Source organism: Phyllobates terribilis, unplaced genomic scaffold, assembly GCF_046119375.1.
Source record: "Phyllobates terribilis strain yellow unplaced genomic scaffold, ASM4611937v1 Scaffold_5__5_contigs__length_657084704, whole genome shotgun sequence".
In the NCBI taxonomy this organism is placed as follows: domain Eukaryota; kingdom Metazoa; phylum Chordata; class Amphibia; order Anura; family Dendrobatidae; genus Phyllobates; species Phyllobates terribilis.
Window position 1 is genome coordinate 524,090,626 of NW_027362765.1, and position 25,022 is coordinate 524,115,647.

A 25,022-nucleotide genomic window follows, 5' to 3' on the forward strand; every position below is an offset into this window, starting at 1 on the left:
TCTTTACGGCGTTTACGTTCTGGGTTAAATATTTTGATAGATCAGACTTTTACGGAGGTAGTAATACCAAATATGCTTTTTTTTTTTTCCCTTCTCTTTTACATGACAGGGGCACATGGGCATGTACATTCCTAGACTAGAAAACCTTTTAAAATGGAACCTGTCATGCGAAATGATGCTATTAAGCTGCAGAAATGGGGTTAATCTGCAGATTAATAACGTTCCGACACCGTGCGGCCACCACACTGAGAGCCCTGCTGCCGGGAGGAAATTAACTTCTTTCTCTTGACAGGCTTGCTCTTTTAGACATAGGGGGTGCCATCTGCACGGCTGCAATCACCACTCTGTAGAGAGCACCAGTGTAGCTGCACTGACTGACAGCATGATCAGTATTAGAGCCTGCTGTCAGTCATTGCCGGGGGGTGCGGTTACAGCTGCTGCTCTCCATGTACAGAGCGGCGACTGGAAGCCAAACACTGCAGGGGGAAATTAAGTTCGTTTCCTCCCAGTAGAGGGGCTCATTGTGGGCACTGGACAGTGACAGAACACCATTAACCCCATATCTGCAGGTTAACCGTGTCAATTTACATGACAAGTTCCCTTTAGCAGAGGGTGTTTTAGCATTACTAACATACAAAAAGTGAGAAAGCAAAAACCCTGTACTAAATCTGTGGTAACATTAGAGGAACCCATGACCTGAATTCCTTAGCGTAAATCCAAGAGAACTGGAGCAATTTAAAAAAAAAAAAAAAAGGCAACAAAAACGCAATGTTAGAGCATGCGAAACACCTACATTATTTTATTTTCCACCATTTGACGTTTATAGGACATTGATACATATTCCTTTAAGACTTTTCCAAGATAAATAATTTTTTTGTTTTTTCATTATTTATTATATATACGACAATTGTAATACTCTTTGCAATTACCATAATTACGAAATCTGGATATTAAGATTAACATTTAAATATATGCACATTTTTTGCTATTGTACTGAATTAAGTAATACACAATAAACACATTCTCATTTAATGAGGCGAGGCATGTTACGCAAAAGAAATGAAAATCTCCTAAGGCTTCTGTTTGTCTGGTGCTTAATGATTAAGACCAGGAAGATCAAAAGAAATCTTTCATCCAATTAAGAAACTGAAAGCCATCCTGATACGCCTAACAACCCCATACACACAACACTCCATACTGCCGTCTGTGCGGTCATAAACTTACATTTTTTTCATCAGCATACAGAGGGATATCGTGGAATGGAGAGATGTAATGTCCCTTGCAGTCTTCTATAAAACAGAAGCAAAAATACTGGGTATTAGTGAATATACATGATGTAATAAATAACCGCAAAATAAAAGGATACAAAAATAGATAAAACGTGAAAATAAAACTATAGACAATGCACAAAGCTAATAAACAAGCAGAAAAACTATGTTCTCTTCTTCAGACCTCCACAATATTCCTATTAAAATACAAAAAAAAAAAAAAAACACTGTAAAAAAGTCTATAGTAAGACTTCCATCAACTTGACAGAGAACAAAAAAACACTGTTACAACTTTTTATGGAATTTTTTTTGTACATTCTTTGACTAGAAAACCTATTAAAAAGGGAAACTGTCATGTAAAATTATGCCATTAACCTGCAGATATGTGGTTAATCTGCAGATCAATAGCATTCAGACACCATGCGACCACCGCACAGAGCCCCTCTGCCAGGAGGAAATTAACTTTATTTCTCTTGGCAGCTTCGCCCTTTCAGTCATAGGAGGTTTCAGTCACCACTCCGTATATAGAGAGCAGCGGCTGTAACTGAAACCCCTGCACTGACTGACAGCAGGATCAGTAATAGGGCCAGATGCTATACCAATGAAAATTGCTCGTTTTTTTTTTCTGGGTGAAACTTGGATGATCTTTAACACACTAGTGGGAATTTAGCCTTCGGAAAAGGATGCCATTAGGTACATAAAACCAATTACATATTTTCTAGTACTTTAAGCGACTTGTAAAGACTACTTCAGAAAACCTAGTAACTGCTTAACTAAAGTAGATGTAACATTCTCTACTTATGTCTTGAAGGTAACTTTACCAATAGCCCTCAGTGTGTGAGATTGCCCATTTCTCTGTACAGCCACTATTAATTGGCTCATCCAATTTTAATCCCCTTTATGGATCTCCTGAGGAATCCACGGTCGCCATAAAAAAAAAAAAAAAAAACAACAACACACAAGTTGGGGCCATTGTGAAGAGTATTTTAGGGCGATACGTAGTGGCAGGACCAGGTACTCTTTCTATCACAGAAACCTAATAGGCCACTCCATGGATTGCTATTATTTCTATTGTTTGTTTTAAATATTATGGTTATGTTCCATCTAGAATCCTCAGATGAGCCAGGAGCCATGACGGACAGCTGGAATGGTTTATACAAAAAGTCTGTGTTCTGTCAATATTTACCATTTTCAAAGAGGTTTGTTAAATGTGTATTAAAGTGCCCAAGTTGCAGAAATGAAGCATATATTTTTTACGCTTCTCCCTGGCAGGAAAAATGCATGCGGATTTTACATGCGGTTTTCCCGCCAGGTAGAAGCGTTTGTGAAGCGTCTTTCCATGCATTTCCGCATGTGGGATTTTAGCATCACTTGGAAAAGTGATTGAGAATGGTGGGGAAAAAAAAAAAAAAAAAAAGTTTATACTCACCTTCCGATGTCTTCCCGGTGTTTTGTCTGCTCCGTCCGGTGTCTTGCACTGCTTGCGGCAGTGTGAAGGACCTGTGGTGACGTCATTGAGCCATGTGATGGGTCACATGATTCAGTGACGTCATGGCAAGTCCTTCACATCAACGCGAACATTGCAAGACACCGTCCTGGAGCAGACAAAACACCGGGAAGACATCGGTAGGTGAGTACAGTTTATTTTATTTTATTTTTTTTTAACACAGTTTTCTATGGTACCCAGGTCTGGATGAGAGTCTCCTCTTCTCCAGACTTGGGTACCATGCGCACATTGAAACGCATATAATCCGTGAGTACAAATGTACTGACACAGATTATATGCGTCTCAATGCAAGTCAATGGCGGCGATTACGCTGCGTGTCCGCAAAATTAATGGACATGCTGCGGATTTTTGATCGCAGCATAAACGCTGCAGAAAAATCCGCAACATGGGCATTGAAAGTGCGGCTTGTCATTGGGGACCATGGGGGGCGGATTACCAAGCGTTTCCCAAGTGTTTATGACGCGCCCCCTGGGCCATATTCTTTTAGGGGGAATATCCGGAGCCGGATCAGATGGGGGTTGTAGTCTTCCGAGTGGCTGTGACCCGGTCCGTGCCCAGGGTGTCAAACTCAGTTGTATGTGGCAGTCCTACAGATGTTATAAGTTCTTTATTGTCGACTACGCCACCCGTTGTGTTGCGGTCACTGTGGCCGCCGCTGCAGCAGGGTCCGCTGAGGCTGGTGGTGTAGGTGCAGCTTTGGTGATACAACCCCCAACGGGTGGGGTATAGCCTCAGGGGATCAGGTGCAGAGGATGGGAGTTGTGGTGATGCAGTGTAGACGGCAATCAGAGACAGAGTCGGGTTATGCAGTTTAGGATGTTTTACTCACTGCTGATGTTCTGGTCACTCCAGCTTCGAGTGACCTCCCGAGCCGTGCTGCGTCCACCAGGTTCTGGATCCAGCCAACTCCCAAATAAGTCCGGAGCGTGACCCTGAGCTCTCCTTCAGTCCTTTCTCTGGCCGTCCCCACTATTGATCCACCCAGGTCCAGCTCCCTCGGGCCTTCTGTTGGGACACCCTTGGCCTTGGGTTCCCTGACCCTCCTCGTGGTATGCCTTCGTGGTGGATGTGGTGGGTGACCGTGGCAAACGCTGCCCACGGTCTCCGGTCTCTGGCTGGGGAATGTTTTTACCCCCACCAGCTTGGGTTCCGGTACCCTGATGCCGACTCTTCACCCGGGGATTTAGTTTGGGGTCTTAGAGTCCTTTTCTTCTGTACCTCTGAGTCTCTCTCTCTCTCCTCTCTCACTCTGGGTCTCTCTTCTCCTCTGCTCCTGACTTTCTCTCTGCAACTGACCCTGTTCTTAGTTGGTGCCCACCTTATATACACCCTCTATGTGTGAGCTCAGGCGACCAGCACCCAATGAGCTCCTATCTTTACTCAGGCTGCTCCCCCTATCTGCCCCTACACTACTTGGGATGTACCACCCCCCTCCCACTCCAGCCAGGAACAGACTCGGTCGTACCTGCACATTTCTAAGTGGGAGTACCGTCGGTCTGCTCCTCGGAAATGGGATGTGTGTAGTGCATGCAGCCTACCGAGCTCAGATCCACACTCCATCCTTACCCGGGAGTGGAATATCACACCTCTGGATTGAGGTGCAATACCCCTGTAGCAGCCGAATCCTCAGGGTGCTACATTTATGCTGCGGAAATTCCGCAGTATAAACGCTTGTAAAACGCTACATGGGCACATACCTTACAGGTATCGCATCTGTATCGTGTATTGGGAGCGAGGAGGGGGGGGGGGGTGTTGAAACTTAAACAGAAAAAATTACATACACTGCTCAAAAAAAAAATAAAGGGAACACTCAAATAACACATCCTAAATCTGAATGAATGAAATATTCTCATTGAATACTTTGTTCTGTACAAAGTTGAATGTGCTGATCACACAAAAATCATCAATGGAAATCAAATTTATTAACCAATGGAGGCCTGGGTTTGGAGTCACCCCCAAAATTAAAGTGGAAAAACACTACAGGCTGATCGAACTTTGATGTAATGTCCTTAAAACAAGTCAAAATGAGGCTCAGTATTGTGTGTGGCCTCCACGTGCCTGTATGACCTCCTTACAATGCCTGGGTATGCTCCTGTGCGATCTCCTCCCAGACCAGGACTAGAGCATCCGCCAACTCCAGGACAGTCTGTGGTGCAACGTGACGTTGGTGGATGGAGCGAGACATGATATCCCAGCTGTGCTCAATCTGATTCAGGTCTGGGGAACGAGCGGGCCAGTCCATAGCTTCAATGCCTTCATCTTGCAGGAACCGCTGACACACTCCAGCCACATGAGATCTGGCATTGTCCTGCATTAGGAGGAACCCAGGGCCAACCGCACCAGCATGTAGTCTCACAAGGGGTCTGAGGATCTCATCTCGGTACCTAATGGCAGTCAGACTACCTCTGGCGAGCACATGGAGGGCTGTGCGGCCCTCCAAAGAAATGCCACCCCACACCATTACTGACCCACTGCCAAACCGGTCATGCTGAAGGATGTTGCATGCAGCAGATCGCTCTCCACGGCGTCTCCAGACTCTGTCACATCTGTCACATGTGCTCAGTGTGAACCTGCTTTCATCTGTGAAGAGCACAGGGCGCCAGTGGAGACTTTGCCAATCCTGGTGTTCTGTGGCAAATGCCAAGCGTCCTACACGATGTTGGGCTGTGAGCACAACCCCCATCTGCGGACGTAGGACCCTCATACCACCCTCATGGAGTCAGTTTCTAACAGTTTGTACAGACACATGCACATTTGTGGCCTGCTGGAGGTCATTTTGCAGGGCTCTGGAAGTGCTCCTCCTGTTCCTCCTTGCACAAAGGCGGAGGTAGTGGTCCTGCTGCTGGGTTGTTGCCCTCCTACGGCCCCCTCCACGTCTCATGGTGTACTGGCCTGTCTCCTGGTAGCGCCTCCAGCCTCTGGACACTACGCTAACAGACACAGCAAACCTTCTTGCCACAGCTCGCATTGATGTGCCATCCTGGGTGAGCTGCACTACCTGAGCAACTTTTGTGGGTTGTAGAGTCCGTCTCATGCTACCACGAGTGTGAAAGCACAACCAACATTCAAAAGAAACCAAAACATCAGCCAGAAAGCATTGGTACTGAGATGTGGTCTGTGGTCCCCACCTGCAGAACCACTCCTTTATTGAGGGTGTCTTGATAATTGCCAATAATTTCCATCTATTGTCTATTCCATTTGCACAACAGCATGTGAAATTGATTGTCAATCAGTGTTGCTTCCCAAGTGGACAGTTTGATTTCACAGAAGTTTGATTCACTTGGAGTTATATTCTGTTGTTTAAGTGTTCCCTTTATTTTTTTGAGCAGAGTATATCCCCCCCACCCCAACAAATCCAGTTGTTTATGTCAAATACAGTACAATAGGCTACTCCTACTGTTTTAACCCGGTTTCTTTTCCCCTGACTAATTCCAACAGCCATAACTTTATTTTTTTTTTTTTTTTTTTTTTTTTTATATATTGTGATTCTCCTGATGTTAAACTTCAAAACACATTGAGAATAAACGGCATTGTCTAATCCCTCATCACATCCTCTGGATTTCTTGAAGAAGTGGTCATACCTGGATTCCTCAATTGTGGGTTAAATAACCCCAAAACAGTGAGCAATTCCTATACCTCATTCTTCAATGGATAAGACCCTATTGCGCTTGGTGTCTCCACATTTTTCTTTATGTTTTCTGTTGACCATCATTTGATGATTTTTTTTTTTTTTTTTTTTTTTTGGTGGGATTAGTTGTTTGCACCACTTTAAAGAAAAAAAATAAATTGTCGCTGTTTTCAGAGACCTGTAAGGTTTTTAAGTTGATGGAGTGTATGAGCTTGTTCTTTTGTTTGTCAAGCTGAACTTTTTTTTTATTTTTTTAAACGATTACATTTTGGTGTTGATGGCGACATTTGCAGTATGCAAGTATGCAATCTGGGCATCAGTGGCAGATGCTGGCTGTTTTAAGGCGATATTCACATCATGCTTACCTTGCTTTCAGTTAGTCCGTCAGGGCTTAGGTCCAAACCCCCCCCAAGAAAAAAAAAAAAAATTAAAAAAAAGGGCTCTATCATACATCATCTTTCTGTCTGGCAGCAAGATATAGTAAATTATGGCTATTGGAGGCGGGCACAAAAGTGTATACGTCCAAAAAAGGATGTATGTCAGCAATTATGCAGTTGTAGTCACAGTGTGCTCTGCCAATGATCCAGTCAGCTCATATGTCCAAATCCTATTTTGAAGGGGTTTGGACATAATCTTTGGGACCATAGCCTAAAAGAGCCAGATATGATGCAAGATCTCAGCTTTCCAAGACTTGGTTGCTATGCAGTTCGAGGACTCAGTTTTTTTTCCTAAAATTTTACTATTTTTTAAAGATGCACTTAAGGAATATTACTACTTTTTAAAGGGTCCTCTCCACCTCTGCCTTTCATAGTGGAAATGGGAACCACACCTTCTAGTTCTCAGCCACCCGAGAAGAGGTTTCAAAAGCAGCTGAGCACATTTGTACCAAATCAGTCTGTGCAATTCCCACAGAAATCAATGGAAGTTATGGAAAGTGTCCAGTGCGAAGAAGCTAGAAGCAGTTCTTCCCATCTCAGCCATTAAAGACAGAGGAAAATAACCCTTTAAAGGGAGTATTATTGTTGTGGGATGTAGGACACCAAGAGGATCACTAATGCCATAAGACTATTACGATGTGCAAAACAGATGTTATTGCCATACATTGTGCCCCAGATGGTAACCTTGTTTATTACACATCTGGCATTATTGCTTTCAGGAGTGCCGTGTGTCGGGCACAATTTATGAAGTGCAATATTTGGAGTGACATAGAAGGGGCTTTATTAGTGGCAAATGGAGCAGTGCATGCAGCAAGTTAGGGGTACCAGCATGATAGGGGTTGAGGGGTGGGCTTGTGAAGGTTGCTGGAAACATGACAAGTCAACTATGTTGCAAACACTGCAGAACAGTTGTGGCTAAATAAAAAAAAAAAAAAAAAAGTGTTCATGGGTCTGTCATTTGTGAGTTACTGCTCTGTAATCTCTTGCTCTTTAGAACTGGCATCTACCACTGTATGCTTGGTAATATTAGTCCTGCTCTTTGTATATTCAGTAGATACATTTCACATGCAGTGTCCATTACAACCGTCATAATTAGGGTGCACCCTGCAGCTGTACACAGACTTGGGTAAGGGCACCACAAAGGGGGTAAACACATCTGAGTGGAACCCCAAACTATACCTCTGGGGCAATCACCGATAAATATACTGCTTGAAGCCAAAAGCAGCTTTCTCAAGTGATGAAGAAATACAGAAGCCATCAGTGCTTGACCCGGAAGACATTAATGTAAGTGCCAAGTTCTCTACTACATATGCATGTTATGTAACTATAGCATCCCGTGTGTTCCTGAAATGGAAGATCAACACTCATAATGTAAAATAATGAACCCTGCACTTTATTAATATTGTATTGTGTGTTTGGCTGCTGTTCTTCTGATAGTTATATCAACTGAAACATTTTCTCTTCTAGACCCAAGTTCAGATAAAGCCATAATGTAAATCATTAAGCAGAAAGGTTTGTTATGGTAACCTATTACGCTAGCACTCAAAAGAAGCCTGTCACATTACATTTGCAGACATCTGGACAGCACGATATAGAGAAGAAGCAGAGCAGAAGGATATAAGCATTTGTTGTAAAAATTTCAATATAATTTGTATTTTATTCATTGAAATCCCTGATGTCTGTATACATACAAATTCAGTAGTGCTGGAATACTAGGGATTGTATGACCGACAGCCATCTCTACATGCAGAGTTAACTGTCAATCCCTGAGTAGGACCGCCCACTGGACTCATGCATACAAATAACTGGAATTTCAATTAATAGAATGCAAGTTTTACTGAAACATCTCACAGAAAAATGTATGTGAATCTGATACGCTCCACAACATCCTGCCTGTATATCAGATATTATTCTACATGTCAGGTTCCCTTTTAAAACAGCCTTTTGCTCTATCTTGAGCCATGGTGACTCGATGAATGAGTAATCTGTAGGAAGATCAATTTTGTGCAAGCTTATACAAGTCCATCAGGGTCTACTCCACCGATATCTAGATAGTATCAAGCCATTGGGTTGCAGGTCTTCCTCTTCTTCCAACCATGATGTCCTTCTCCAGTGACTGGACACCTCATACGAAGAGAGCAAAGTAGGGAAGTCGTAGCTTGGTGATCCTTGCTTTGAGTGACATGTCTGGCTGGATTTGTTAGTTTGTTCTTCTTGCCATCCATGGTAGGATAACATTCTTCTCCGGCATCACACTAAGAAGGCGTCCATTCTTCTGTCTTGTTTCTTTATCGTCCAGGTTTCACATCGGTATGTTACCACATAAAAGACCAGACTATGTATGAGCCATGTCTTTGTTGCCAGTGAAATGTTGCTCGATTTGAAGACCTTGTCCAGTGACTTCATTGTTGATTTGCCAATTTGCTATTCTCCTATTGACTTCGGGTGTCATCGCTGCATCTTGAGTGATTATTGATCCAAGTTGGTTGAAATCCTTTACAACTTCCAGTTCATCATCGTCCATCTCAATTGGGTCTTGGTCATTCCTGACTGTAGGTTCTCTTTAAAAGGAGTAGTTAAACTCCTCTCCCAAACACTATGAGCAGTACTATTTATATGTCCAGTTTATGCTCTTTTCAACTGTTGCTTATACACTATAAGTCATCAGAATACAAGAATTTTCCTATCCAAGTACCAAAAATGGAGCAGATCAGATAAGACTGGGAAAGTCCAGTTTACAATTGTTTCTACTGGGCAGGAAAAAGAAAAACCTGCAGCATAGAAAAGGAGCAGGAAGCAAAATAAGCTAATAAAAAGTATATTTCTAATATTCATAAATTGCAATGCCAAGAAACGAAAAAATAAATAAAAGGCAACTTTGGAGTTAAGCCTTGCAGTGAAGGATGCTTCTCTATGGGCCTGAGGATTATAGATCTGTGAAAGGTCAAAAAGTAAGCCTATTAATAGAAGGAAATCTTACAAAGAGATTAAGAATTACCATGCCCCCTGTTCTAGAAGACTTCTTTAGTGATCCTACACTAAACCACCAGTGAACAGATCAAATGCTTGGGGTTAATAATGTTCATTGCTTCTTTGATATAGTCAGTCTACAGCAAAGGAGACAGATGAAAACTTAACCGAGCATCAAGATTCATTTTGTTTCAAAATTGCAAAGTGCAGCTGTATGCTTCATCATAGTATGAAAATGTGTTCCCCAAATTAAAGTGGAACTATTAAAAGGCATCATCATGTACCCCCTCCCTCCAGTAAAGAAAAAATATCCTGTCAGTGAGAGTCCTGAGCTTTATAACAGGTGTCAGATTTAACATACATTAGGGTAGATTCCTTGCCAAAACCTGCATGATGAAAGTCCGCATCTCATTCTGATATATGGGGTCTTTGCAACTGCATGTAGATGCTATGGAAAGAGTCTGCAGATTTATTTTTTTTTTTGTGGCCAAAAAACGCACAGAAAACAAAATAAATTGTGTAAATAACGACCTGATAATGGAATTTTGTTATACAAATTGGTGATTTTGGTAATCGTTTCAAGCCTGGTCTAGACATGATCTAGCAGGATTTATTCTTTACTGTGGGGATCTCGCTGCCCAAAATACAGTTTTACCCGTAGCTAGGTATTGAATCAAATGCAAGGTGAAAGAAACAAGCCGAAATCTGGTAGCTCTTCAAAGTCAGTCACCAGAGTAAAGGCTTCACTAAATAAAACCATCACCTTTTCTTAAAGGGAAGGTGTCAGCAGGATCATCCACGTTAAACTAAAGGTATGGGCAAAATGGCGCTGTCATACGATGAGCAGAGATCTCATTCTGTGCCATTTTTCTGAAAACCGCCGGAGGTCGAACTGTGCATGCGACGGCGCCATTTTCATGAAGACCGCCACCAGCGAGAGGGTCACCCACAAAATTTAAATGAATGCAACAGAGGCAGCGGAGGAACCGTGGCTGAGCCCTCTGAGCCAAAGACCCTACCCACATGTTCCACCCGAAGCACCGAGGATATCGAAATTTATCATGATGTAACGAAAACCAGCCTGCAGATTTTTACACTAAAGGTATTTACTAAATCAGTATGACAGCACCATAATACCCATACCTTTAGTTTAACACATAATAAAGTAGGGCTGTGACATACAAGAGCCATCTTGGCGGCTAGAAGCGTCAGCTTCTCTATGGCAATGGAAAGGGAAGTAATGGAGCTAAACATGTATATAGACTGACCCCAGTAGCACATATAGGATGCCCCCTGGGTAAGTACAGTGACGTTACAAGCACAGCAGTGAGAAGGAACCTGTCAGCATTAATATGAAGGTAGTGCTCGCCGCCACAGAAAATGAACGCTCCAGAGATTTGCATCAGACAAAAGGGAGAATATTGTAATTAAATAAAAATTTCATGGTAAATCAAAAGTGATGTCCTCATAAGGAACAGGTTACAAAACCTGGAGAAATATCATTGCAGAACCTCCTTAGAGTTGCAGTGTTTCCTACTGCTTAGGCTCTCCAGTAGTCAGCTCTCATCCATGGCGGAAGGTGGCAGTAACCTGGCAAGGTCACCGGTGTGAGTAAATAGGCCGTCCGTGTAATTGAATGTCATACAGGAGAGAGGCTCATTGGAGCAGCTCCCTGTAACCCCGGTCTACTGATCCAGAAAACCGGAATTATTCTTACCAGTAATGATGTTTCCAGGAGTCCACATGACAGCACCATAGGAGGAGTAATCCCATATCCTGTGTAGGGACAGGAAGCACAAGAGGTTAAAAGCCCTCCCACCCCCAACCACCTCAGTGATTTTCCAAGAACCACATTGGCTGGGTACAACAAAATTTTATTTTAGACTGCTTAGACATATGTTAGAGTCACATACAGTAGCAATATAGGGAGGGAAATACGGGTGCTGTCATGAGGACTCCTGGAAACATCATTACTGGTAAGACTAATTCCGGTTTTCCAGTACGTCCCCATGACAGCACCATAGGAGTATACCCAAGAACTCATAGCTTAGGGTGGGATAACTGCCTGAAGTACCTTCCTACCAAATGCAGATCTCTGCTGTGAGAGAACATCTAGCTTGTAGTGTTTGCATAAAGTATGTCCTGACCATGTGGCTGCAGTACATATCTGTTCAATGGTAGCCCCTGCTCTAGTTGCCCATGAGGTGGAAATTGCTCTGGTGTAATGGGCTTTGATAATTTCAGGGGTAGGCTGTCCTTCTGAAAGATATGCTAGATTAATCATGGATTTGACCCATCAAGCTAAGGATGGTTTTGAAGCCTTCCTGCCTCTATTTTTTCCCCCAAACTGTATAAAAAGATTAAAGTCTAATGTCCAGTTCCAAGTGGCTTCCAAATAGGCCAACACTGCTCTGCAGACATCACGATGGTGGAACTCTTCTGCTCTCCGATTCCTAGGGTTTTCACAGAATGATGGAAGAACCACTTCTTGGTTTAAGGTCAGCGATGACACCACCTTCGGGGTGAAACCTGGATCCAGCTTCAGAATGATGCAATCATCCCGAATCTGCATACAAGGCTCAACAGATAGAGCCAGGATTTCACCCAACCGTTTAGCCGTGGTCATTGCCACCAAAAAGACTGTTTTCAGAGTCAAGTTCTTTAATCCCGATTCATTAACTGGGCCGAAGGCAGGTTTGCAAAGGACTCTCAGGACAAGATTCAGATTCCACCGAGGGGAAGAAATTCTCTGGGTAGGCCTAAGTCTCTGGATTGCCTTGACAAACCTGATTATCCAGGGATGCAAGGACAATGATGTGTCGAAGAAAGCCTAAAGGCCCCGTCACACTAAGCGATATCGCTAGCGAGATCGCTGCTGTGTCACGGTTTTGGTGACTCACCAGCGACCTCACCAGCGATGTCGCTATGTGTGACACTTTGCAACGATCAGGCCCCTGCTGTGAGGTCGCTGATCGTTGCAAAGTGTCCTGGACCATTTTTTGGTCGTTGGCCTCCCGCTGGCCAGCACACATCGCTGTGTGTGACCAGCAGGACCAACGATCTGGCTGGTAACCATGGTAAATATCGGGTTACTAGGGGCACGCGCGCACTTAGTAACCCGCTGTTTACCATAGATGCCACTCTGCTACAGTGAGCGGAGGCTCCAGCGCACCGTAGCAGAGTGGTATCCATGGTAAACAGCGGGTTACTAGGGGCACACGCGCACTTAGTAACCAGATATTTACCATAGTTACCAGCCTGCTCCTGCTTAAGCAGCAGGCTGGTAACGGGAGCAGGACATCGTGGAACGATTCTTTCCACGATATCGCTGCTCCCCTCATCGCTGGTGAGCCTGCCTGTTTGACAGCTCACCAGCGATGTATTAGCGATGCAGCAACGATCCCTGACAGGTCGTATCGTTGTCGGGATCGCTGCTGCATCGCTTAGTGTGACGGGGCCTTTAGTTACTTACCGGTAACAGGATTTTTCAGAGCCCATGACAGCACCACGAGAGAGAGGATCCGCCCATCATGGACAGGAAACCTACAGGTTAAAAAGGGCGGCACCTCTCTCCCGCCTCAGTTTAGTTAACAGAGCATGAGAGGACCGCCAAGGTTAACAACAACAAAACAAATTCATTTTAAGCCAATTACTTTAAGTAACTTCCCCCGAAGGTGCAAAAAAGAAAAATAACTCCACGGGAGTGCAAAAACACCAGTGTAGGGAGGGAATATAAGGGTGCTGTCATGGGCTCTGAAAAATACCGTTACCGGTAACTAACTAAGGTTTTATTCGTACTCCCATGACAGCTCCACGAGAGAATTACAGAGACGAAAGGAGATTAGGGAGAGACCACCGTTTGAAGCACCCTTCTTCCAAAGGCGAGATCAGAAGAGTCACACAAATCCAATCTATAATGCCTATAGAAGGTGGAGGGAGAAGACCAGGTGGCAGCCTTACATATGCCTTCGATGGAATCCCCCGTCTTCTTGGCCCAGGAAGTTGCTACTGCTCTGGTGGAGTGAGCTCTCAACCCTTCCGGTACTTCCCTATCCCCCGAGGAGTAGGCGAGGGAGATGGCCTCTCTAATCCACCTCGCAATTGTGGATTTTGAAGCTTTACAACCCTTCTAGCCACCTGATGGCATATAAATAGGGAACTATCTTTCCTAAAACTGCGTGAAACCTCCAGATATTTAAGCACGCACCTTCTAACATCTAATGTATGTAGTTTCCCCTCTTTCTGATTTTTTAGGGGGGGGGGGGGGGAGGACAAAAGGTTGGAAGATTTACCTTTTGAGTTCTATGAAACCGTGAGTCTACTTTTGGGAGAAAAGCTGGATCAGGCTTAAAACACAATTCTATCATCCATAATTTGGGTAAATGGTGGGGATATAGAAAAGGCCTGTAGGTCACTTACTCTTCTGGCCGAAGTTAGGGCCACTAACAGGGCTGGGTTTTAAGAAAAATAATTTTATGGGTGGCTGAATCTAGAGGTTCAAGGGGGGGGGGGGGGGTTAGTCAAGGCATTTAAGACAAGGTTTAAATCCCAGGGAGAGTGTTTGGATATAATGATAGGTCTACATCTGAAAGAGGCCTTTATAAACCGTGCTACCCAATAATTTGCTGCTATATCAAATGCAAATAAGGCTCCTAAAGCCGAAACTTGTACCTTCAAAGTACTAGTGGTTAGACCCCGATCTAACCCCCGCTGTAGAAACTCTAGTATCTTCCCAATAGGGATCCCATCCTCTAGTTTGAATTCTGCAAAGGACAGGAACTTTCTCCAAGTTCTAGCATAGATGCGGGTAGTAACAGGCTTTCTGCTACTTAAGAGAGTGTTTACAAAATTTGAAGAAAACCCTTAGCTGGTTAACACTGCCCTTTCAAATTCCATGCAGTTAAATGGAGATTTGGGGCTGGAGGATGGGAAACCGGACCCTGAGTAAGAAGGTCCGGGATTTCCAGAAGTATCCAGGGGTCTGATATTGACATCCTGCAGAGACAAGAGAACCATGGCCTCTTGGGCCAAAAGGGGCATATGAGGATCATTCTGGCTTAGTCGGTCCTGATCTTTCTTAGGACTGACAGAAGCAGGACCATAGGAGGGAAAGCGTACGCCAAAGGAAACTCCCAGGGAATCATGAAGGCGTCTACCGCCAGGGGCTTTTCTCTGGGGTTTACAGAACAAAATGTTGTCACCTTCCGATTGGACTTAGTCACGAACAAGTCCACTGCTGGAAGACCCCACATTGCCACGATCTTGGAGAATATTCGAGGGTTCAAAGGACCATTCTCCTTCTTTTAGGGAATTGCGGCTGAGAAAATCTGCCCTGATGTTTTCTTTTCCTCTTAGATGAACCGCAGAAGGGAGAGAAAATGATCTTCTGCTTTCTGAAGAAGTCTGTCTGCTACTCTCTTTAAGTCTCTTGAACGGGTCCCTCCCTTGATGATTTATATACGCTACTAAGACTTGATTGTCCGAGAGTATACGGACATCCTGGCCCTGTAAATATACAAGGAACCCATTGAGCACATAATCAACCGCCAAAAGCTCCTTAACATTCGAGGAAAACTGTACCTCATTTTCTGACCAGGTTCCCTGAATTAAGCAGTTTTCAAAATGAGCTCCCCAACCTGTATCACTTGCATCTGTAGGTTTACTTTCCCAAGTGACTCCCCTAGAAAGATTAGTGTAAACTAACCACCAGCGAAGGGATTGTAAGGAGCGAGGGGCCAAGGTAAACTCCCGGTCTAGATGTCCATCTAGGATTGAGTCATTATATAACACATCCCATTGAAGAGCCCTTGAATGAAATTGGGACCAGCGCACTGCCGAAAAACTTGAGGTCAGGGTCCCCAATAAAGACATGGCTTTGCGCAGTGTCATGGCGGGTCAATCCATACAATGCTTCACTAGTCCCTGAATTTTTGTAATTTTCTCATCTGATAAATGACATAACTGCCTATCTGAATCTAAAGTGACCCCCAGGAACTGTTGGGCTTTTTGTGGAGTCAACCTAGATTTTTCTAGATTGAGAAACCAACCTAGGTCTTGTAGGACAGAAATTGTTACCTGAAGGTGGGCCTCGCATTGTGCAAAGGAATTCCCCACTATCAGGAAATCATTGAGGTACGGGATTATTAAAATATCTTTTTCTCTTATGTGGGCCATCACTTCTGCCACCAGTTTAGTAAAAACTCTTGGGGCTATAGCCAACCCAAAAGGGAAGAGCAGTATACTGGTAGTGTCTTACCACCCCTTTAATTTCGATGGCTAATCTTAAATACTTTTGATAATCCCTATGAATGGGGACATGGTAATAAGAGTCTTTAACCGGTTCCCGACCGCCCACTGTACATAAACGTCCGCGCTGCCTGGGCTCTGTGCAGCGCGGACGTTTAAAAACGGTGGGTGGTCTCGCAGCGCTTAGTACCCCCAGGGTCCTGCAAGCGCTGCGATTCCGGTGCAGAGCATTAGCTCTGACAGGGAAAATCATCGGGACCTGATTGGATCAGGTCCCAGTGATGTTAACCCTTTGTTGTCTTCTATATGCTGCGATCTATAGTGATCGCGGCATATAGGAGACAGCAGGAGGAGAGGGGGTCGTCTTACTTGCCTCCGATTCCTTCCAGGACCTCCAGCTCTGCCATATATGGTGTCCTGTCTGGCTCAGCCTGCAAGCTGAGCCAGACAGGAGACTCTGACTGAAACAGGGAAGATCTCATGTAATGTAATGTAATGTAATGTAAGTCTATTACATTACATGAGATCAGTGATCAGAAAAATAAAAATTAATGTCCCATACAGGGACTAAGTAAAAATGTAAAAAAAAAAAAAAAAAACACCACAATAAAAATAAATAAAAATATTAAACCAATAAATCCGTATATTTTTACAAAACCAAAAAAAGAACACATATTTGGTATCGCCGCGTCCAAAACAACCCGAGCTATAAAACTGTCACACTAATTAACTCCTTCTGTGCACACCGTAATAAAAATAAATAAAACACGGAGCAAAAAACTATGCTTTTTCATCATATCACCAAACAAAAAGTGGAAAAAAAATGCGATCAAAAAGCAAAATAGAAATAAAAATAGTACCACTGAAAACGTCATCTTGTTCCGCAAAAAACAAGCCGCCATACAGCTCCATCAGTCGAAAAATAAAAAAGTTAGTGCTCAGAATAAAGCAATGCAAAAAAAATATTTTTTTCTATAAATTTGTCTTATTGTGTAAAAGCGCCAAAACATAAAAAAAAAAAAACAGTAAGTATAGTATCGCTGTAAATGTACTGACGCGAAGAATAACGCTGCCTGATCACTTTTACCACACGCAGAACGGCATAAAAAAAAAAACCTCAAAGAACAATTCCTGAATTGGTTTTTGTTAATTTTACCTCCCAAAAAACAGAATAGAAAGCGATCAAAAAAATGTCACGTACCCAAAAATGGTAGCAATAAAAATGTCAACTCGTCCCGCAAAAAACAAGCCATCACATGACTGTCGGCCGAAATATGGAAAAATTATAGCTCTCAAAATATGGCGATGCAAAAACTAGATTTTGCAAAAAAAAAGCGTCTTTTAGTGTGTGACAGCTGTCAGTCATAAAAACCCGATATAAATCTGGTATCTCTGTAATCGCACCGACCCAAAGAATAGAGTAATCTCATCACTTATGCCGCACGAAGAGCGGCGTAAAAAATAAATAAAACCAATTCTTCACCTGCTACTGATTTGTTTATTATGTCTCCGAAAGATCGCAGTAAGGCTCTACTCACATTTATCCTGTGCTCTGCGCTGAGCACTTACACCAGAGTTTCCGTGTAAATCTCTGAAATACGTGATTCAGCCAGAACCCATGACTGAAGATTCCCTGTAATGAGGCAGATATACACCACTGTGGACGCCGTCTAGCCTGGGATCCCACGGTGTCATTTGTTTTAGGCGTGCATAAAAGTGCGGTTGGCCAGTTTTGTGCACTTATGAAAAAAAGGACACCGCTAAACAGAGGCCAGATGGAGTCCAGAGTAACTCTGCTGCCTCATTACAGTGAATGGATCCCGCAGGGGTTTCATCTGAATTATATCACTTGGAAATTTAGATGGAAACCCCGACGTAAGTGCTCAGCCTAGAACGCTGGATAAATGTTACGTAAAATGTTCCCAATAAAAGCTTCAACTCAGTCCTCAAAAAAAGCTAGTCCCCACTCAGGTCTGTCATCTGTTAAAAATATAAGGGACTTCCAAGTCACTGGTAGCAGAAAGGCTCTGGAAAAGCGAAATGGCCCTTGCCCCCCAAAAGAAATTCAGAAAATTTTGTGCTCCCAAATCCAAATTCCTATTCTACAATAATTTGTTCTCCAATTGTCAAATAGCACTCCGTCCCCCCAAGATCTCGCCGGATGGCTGAGCGGTACGATACAGCCACATATGGGGTATTGCCACTTTTAGAAGAAATTGTGTGACACATTTCAGCACCATTTTTACCCATTGCCCTGTGTGAAAATGTAAAATCTGAGGGTAAAACATTTTTTTGTGGTAAAAATATAATTATGCTTTTTTCACTGCCCAATGGTATAAATTTAAAAATTAAAAAATGCTCACTACTTCCCTAGATGAATTCCTTGAGAGGTGTAGTTTACAAAATGGGGTCACTTGTGGGGGTTTCTGCTGTTTCGGCATGTCAGCGACTCTTCAAATGTGACATGGTGTCTGCTGCCTATCCCAGCCAACATAGCGCTCCTTTCTCTTCCGAACCCTGCCGTACACCAAAGCAGTGGTTTTCCCCCACATATGGGGTATCCGCGTACTCAGGAGAAATTGCACAACAAATTTCATGGTGCAATTTATCCTATTACCCTTATGATAATGCAAAATTAAGGGATGAAAAACGTTTTTTGTGGGAAAAAATGTGAAAATTTTATTTTTACAGCTCAATATTATAAACTTCTGTGAAGCACCTTGGGGTTCAAGGTGCTCACCACACATCTAGATAAGTTCCCTAAGGGGTCTAGTTTCCAAAATGGTGTCACTTGTGGGGGGTTTCCACTGTTTAGGCACTTCAGGAGCTCTCCAAACGCAACATGGCGTCTGCTAATTATTCAGACAAATTTTATATTCAAAAAGTCTAATGGCGCTCCTTCCCTTCCGAACCCTGCAGTGCGCCCAAACAGTGGTTTTCCCTCACATATGGGGTATCAGCACACTCAAGAGAAATTTCACAAAAAAATTTGGGGTCCATTTTTTCCTGTTACCCCTGTGAAAATAAAACAAATTGGGTCTAAAGTAACATTTTTGTGAAAAAAGTTAAATGTTAATTTTTTTCTTCCACATTCCAAAAATTCCTGTGAGGCACCTGAAGGGTTAATAAAGTTCTTGAATGTGGTTTTGAGCACCTTGAGGGGTGCAGTTTTTAGAATGGTGTCACTTTTGGGTATTTTCTGTCATAAAGACCCCTCAAAGTGACTTCAAATATGATGTGGTCCCTAAAAAAAATGGTTTTGTAAATTTTGTTGGAAAAATGAGAAATCGCTGGTCAACTTTTAACCCTTATAGCTCCCTAACAAAAAAAAAATTTTGGTTCCAAAATTGTGCTGATGTAAAGTAGACATGTGGGAAATGTTATTTATTATTAACTATTTTGTGTGACACATCCCTCTGATTTAAGGGCATGAAAATTCAAAGTTAGAAAATTGCAAAATTTTCAAAATTTTCGCCAAATTTCCGATTTTTTCACAAATAAACGCAAGTTATATCGAAGAAATTTTACCAGTATCATGAAGTACAATATGTCACGAAAAAACAATCTCAGAATCAGGGGAATACGTTGAAGCGTTCCAGAGTAATTACTTCATAAAGTGACAGTGGTCAGAATTGAAAAAATTGGCCCGGTCACGAAGGCAAAAACAGGCTCTGGTGCGAAGTGGTTAAGATCCAGGACTACCATATAACAGTGGGGAAAAAGCAATTTTATTATTGTTTTTAACTATTCCATTTTGAAGGTGTCTATTCTAAGAAACCTATTTAAGGATGTTAAATTTATGATAGTCCTGAAACACCCATCTGGCTTGGGAACCAAGAAGAGCAGGGAGTAGAATCCGTCTCCCTCTTCTGTTTTCGGAACCTCAAACAGGACGTTTCTTTGTTAGGTCTTGTATTTCCGATATGAGGGCAGCCTGCCGCTCTGGGGAGGAACTAGAGGGAATAATTACGAATCTCTTGTAAGGAAGGGCTTGAAATTGAAATTTAAGAGCAAACCTAATTAGGCCTAAAATCCAACTGCTATGTGAAATACGTTCCCAAGCTGGAAAAAACAATGACAATCTCCCTCCCACCTGGGTGGATTGAGATACCCTGGCTTCTGCTCATCTCTAGAAGAAGAACCAAAGAGTAGGCCTCTACCTTTGCGACCTCTTTCCTCGATTTTCTCCTGTTCTCTAAAGAATCATCTACGGACAAACTTTTTTCCGAAAGGATTTTTTAAAAGAAGGTAGAGGTATAGACGGAAAGCCCTTCTTAGGATCTCCTGCTTTTTCTAACAGATCATCCATGGTTTGGCCGAAAAGATATTCACCCTCACAAGGAATTGTACAGAGTCTAGATTGTTTGTACATCTCCAGGCCAGCATTTTAGCCAAAAGGGCTCACCGAGCAGCATTTGAAAGAGCTGACGATTTCGCTGCTAGTCTAACCGAGTCCGCAGATGCGTCAGCAAGAAAGGCCGCAGCACCCTGGACTAGGGGAAGAGAAAAAATAATCTCCTTCCTGGAGACACCCTCTTTCATTTGGTTGTCCAGCTGTTCCAGCCAGACCATCAGGGGTCTGGATGTGCAGCTGGCAGCCACTGCTGGTTTCAGGGCTCCTGTAGTGGTCTCCCAAGTACCTTTTAAAAAAAAAAGGCATCTGCTCGTCTGTCCAGGGGGGGAGGGGGGGGGGGGGGGTCTCTTAAAGCTCCCATGTCGTCGAAGGGGAGGGAAGCCTTTTTTGATGCTTTAGCAATGGCCACATCAAGCCTTGGTGCCTTTGACCAGGAGGAGCATGCGGTATCATCAAACGGATACCTCCTTTTGAAAAAGGGAGGGATGATGCCCTTTCTGTCCGGCTTTTGCCACTCTCTTTCAATGAGATCCTTAATCTTTGTATTCATGGGAAAAGATCTTTTCTTTTTTTGACCTAAACCTCCAAACATAACATCCTCCAGGGACTTCTCTGGCCTAGTGTCCACAATGCCCTTAGTAGAACGGACAGCTTTCACCAAGGCATCTACCTCATTTAAAGGAAAACATTGTCTCTCAGATTCGCTATCAGAGGAGGATAGGGAAGAGGAAGAACTGTCTGAGATGTCAGAATCTGAGCCTAGTCGAGGGTCCTGAGGGGAATGCCTGACCTCAGAATTCCCTCGCAAAGCCTCGCCTACTTCTTCTTTAATTAGTTTTTAGGCCCAAAGAAAACCCTGGGGTTTCTTCCACCATCACCTTGTCAATACAAGGCTGGCACAACTTTTTAATATATGCATCAGGGAGCGGGCTGCTGCATAGGGCACATTGTTTATGCTTTGATTTAAACGAACATTTCTTGCGCTGAAAAGATTTCATAGACAGAAGAAAAAGGGAGGCAATTAGTAGAACTTTCACGAAGACTCCACTTACCCCCTGGCATATGCTGTACCGTAGAAGCAGAGGAATCATTCTTAACCGGCATAGGATCACGCCGAATGACAGGACCTTCCTTCCTGCTCTTAGCGGTGAACTTAGTTGAACGGCTGGACCCGGTCCGGGAACAACGTTGCACCGCCTGTTGTGAGGGCTCCCCAGAGTGCTACTCCTGCAGCAGTTGTTCTTACTGAGGTGAAAGCTCCCGTGTATCTCCCATTGTTATGAAAAAACAAAGGGCTGGGAAGCAACTCTGCATGTAACCAGGCCTATTTTATACTGCCCATGCACGTACCTGTGTGGAACAGGGGAGGGGGGGCCCTCCTTTTCCCCCTCCCCAGGGTGGGCAGGACACTGCACGTAGCAGTACTTGCGGGACGCCCATACTGTTCCGGGCTCCGGCGTCCCCACTGCTCGCATGCGGCCCATACTTCCTGGCCGCGCGCGAACTACGCCCACTTCCGGTGGAGGCCGGCGCACCGGAAATACATCATAGGCCCGCCGCAACAGGGCCGCGCCTGACACGTTCCCCGCCGGCGCGGCCCTGATCGGGTCAGAATCTCTGTGGACCATGTTCCTTGGAGATAAGAATCTCTCACTCGAGCGCCCCATCCTGAAAGACTTGCATCCATGGTCACCAAAAGACAAGGTTCCAGAATCCACTGCACTCCCTTCTTTAGATTCTTCTGGTCGAGCCACCAGTGTAGAGTCCTGGGCGTGTCTGGACAAAGTCATCAGAATTACCTAGACAGGAAGATGTCTGTCTGTCACTTCCAGGATGCATTTCTGTAGAGGCCAGGAATGGAACTGGCTCCATCTGACGCAGGTGATGCATGAAGTCATGATTCCCAAAATACTCATTGCCTTTCAGATTGAAAGTTTCTCCTCTCTAGCAAAAGAACGAATCGTTTGTGGAATCAAGAGCATTTTGTCTTCCGGGAGATAAGACATTCACATTCGAGAGTTGAGATGGACTCCCAGGAAGATGTGTGAAGTACTGGGGATAAGATTGGACTTTTTTGTTCATAATCAAACCCAGGCTGGTAAATGTCTGTAGGACAAGTTCCAGATGTTGCGTCATATCTAGAGGAGATCCTGCCAGCACCAGGAAGTCGTCCAAGTACGGAATGATGGTAATATCCCCGAGTCGGATATAGGCCACCACCTCTGCCATGATCTTCGTAAAAATTCTGGGAGCAGATGACAGGCCAAAAGGGAAGACATCGGAACTGGTAGTGTAGAATCTGACTGCCTGATGGTAGTGCAAACCTCAGATATTGCTGACTTGAGGAATGTATTGGCAGGTGGTAATATGCATCCCTGAGGTCCAGGGTGCACATTACCGCATCTGCGTCTATTAGAGGAATGGCTGATCTTACCGATTTCATGCGGAATTTTTTGTAGCAGACCCATTGGTTTAGGGGTTTCAGGTTGATAATTGTACGGAACTCCCCTGACTGTTTCTTTATTGAAAACAGGGAGGAGTAATGGCGCTGATGTTGTTAGTGTTCTGGAACTGGCACAATAACCCTCTGATAGAGAAGCTGCTATATGTCTGCCCGTAGATGGGAAAGAGGTAGGGGAACCCTTTGTCAGGCGGAATTTTTGAGGGGGCTCTTGAGAAAACGCTATCCTGTAACCCTGCGCTGTAGTTGTTAGTATCCAGGGATTGAGCGACCCGATGCCAACTGTTTTTGAAAAACTTTAATCGCCCCCCTACTCTGACAGTCATTGTCGTTTTGGATGGGAGCTAGTACTGGGCTGGTATTTCCCATCTTTGTTCCCCTTATTAAAACTCCAGCTTGTGGACCCCCCTTTGTCTGAGTGTTATATTTACGGGAGGGGAAGGGTTTGCGAAAGGGCTGCTCCTTTTTCTCCTCAGGGAAGCCCTTCTTTCTATCGGATGCTTTTTCTAGGAGGTCATCTAGTACAGGTCCGAATACTCTGAGCCCTGAAAATGGAATGGAGCACAGTTTGTTCTTAGAAGCTGTATCTCCAGACCATGTTTTTAACCAAACAGCTCTACAGGCCCAGTTGGAAAGCACATTTCTGGCCGCAAATCTGACAGATTCCGCCGAAACGTCGTCCAAAAAAAATTTGTTGCCATTTTTAATAGGGGCAATGAATGAAGGAGAGATTCCCTCGGGGTGTCATCCCATAGGTGACTCTCTAGCTCTTCTAGCCAGACTCTCATAGATCTAGCAATAGATGTAGCAGCGATATTAGATTTAATAATTGCCACCGAAGCTTCCCAGGCTTTTTTCAAGAGTCCATCCGCCTTCCTATCCATAGGATCTTTAAGTCCTGACGAGTCCTCAAAGGGGATAGAGGTTTTCTTGGCCACCTTAGCCACTGGGATGTCAATTTTTGGAACAGTGTCCCACACGTTGGTGTCCTCTGGGTCAAAAGATAATCGGGCGTGGAAGTGTCGTGGTATAGAGAGTCTTCTCCGCATCCTCCCATTCCTCCAGTATCATGTCCTTCACATGAGCATTAACAGGAAAAAACATGGATGTCTGGGTTCTAAGACCACCAAACATCTCATCCTGAATGTTACTGCTCTTCTGTTTCCTCTACTTGTATAGTGTTTCGCACGGCTCGTAGAAGAATATCCATACCATCTGATTGGAACATTTTTTTTTTTTTTTCCGTTCCGCCATCCGGAGGTGGACTAATGGTTTCACTGTCAGAGTCGCCTGATGGGTCGATTTCACCCTCAGAAGATGGTGCTATATGTTCTCTGGGTCTTTTGGGTCCTGAGACATCCTGGACTCCTGAACCTGGGGGCTGCAGAGACTTAATAAAAGCCTGAACTTCTTCTTTAATTATACTGCGCATCTCATTTAATAAAGCCCCGTGCTCCTCATTTAGCATGGGGGCTCTACACTCATCACATAGACGTTTTGTATACGAGTCGGGAAGTCTGATGTTACAATCCAGGCACCTCTTGGATTTTACTGTGGCCTTTTTCCTGTATCTTTTTTTTTTTTTCAGAAGGAGGTGGTAATTGCCCAGAGACATCTTATAAAACAATATGGAGGGCCTGGTAAGCGTAAGCTCCATTAGCCACATAAAAAGGGGTAATGGTACACTTACTCTCCCTGGATCGTCCCACAGTCATGTATCAGGGTGAGACATATCTGCCATTTTGCTGTCAGGGGTACCCAAGCCGTAAGCCGGCCTCTGATGCTCCCCAGCCCCCCTTTCTACCCCTTACCTGGTCGTCCAGTCATTTTCTCCTGCTCCCTGGCGTCTGGTCTAACCGCGGTTTGAATTTCCAGCATGACTGCCACCGGAAGTCGTCATCTCCGGACTTCCGGTTTCGACGCCGGGCGGTCCTAGAGCCGGGAGAATCCGGACCCGCCCAGAGCAGGACGCTGAGAGCCAAGGCGATGGGGAAGTGGCACCCGGAGGCTCCAGCGCACCGGAGGGCTGAAGGACTCCCGACAGGGAGTGTCGACTCAGGACCCGCTTGACGACGGGAAGGAGAGAGCCGCGGCCCCCCCGGGTCCCATGAGGTAAACTTCTTCTCCAGAGCTCCTACACCAGTGCTCCTC

At 44.2% G+C, this 25,022-nt stretch overlaps 1 protein-coding gene across 1 annotated transcript in view; it reads right to left on the bottom strand.

Annotated features, from left to right (window-relative positions):
- The window catches only part of PPA1 (inorganic pyrophosphatase 1), a 115,460-nt gene that overhangs the window by 84,768 nt on the left and 5,670 nt on the right, over positions 1–25,022 (bottom strand). Inside the window, exon 2 of the mRNA XM_073681430.1 lies at positions 1,225–1,289. Within this exon, the coding sequence (XP_073537531.1) occupies positions 1,225–1,289 (65 nt within the window). The remainder of the gene's footprint in view (positions 1–1,224; positions 1,290–25,022) is intronic.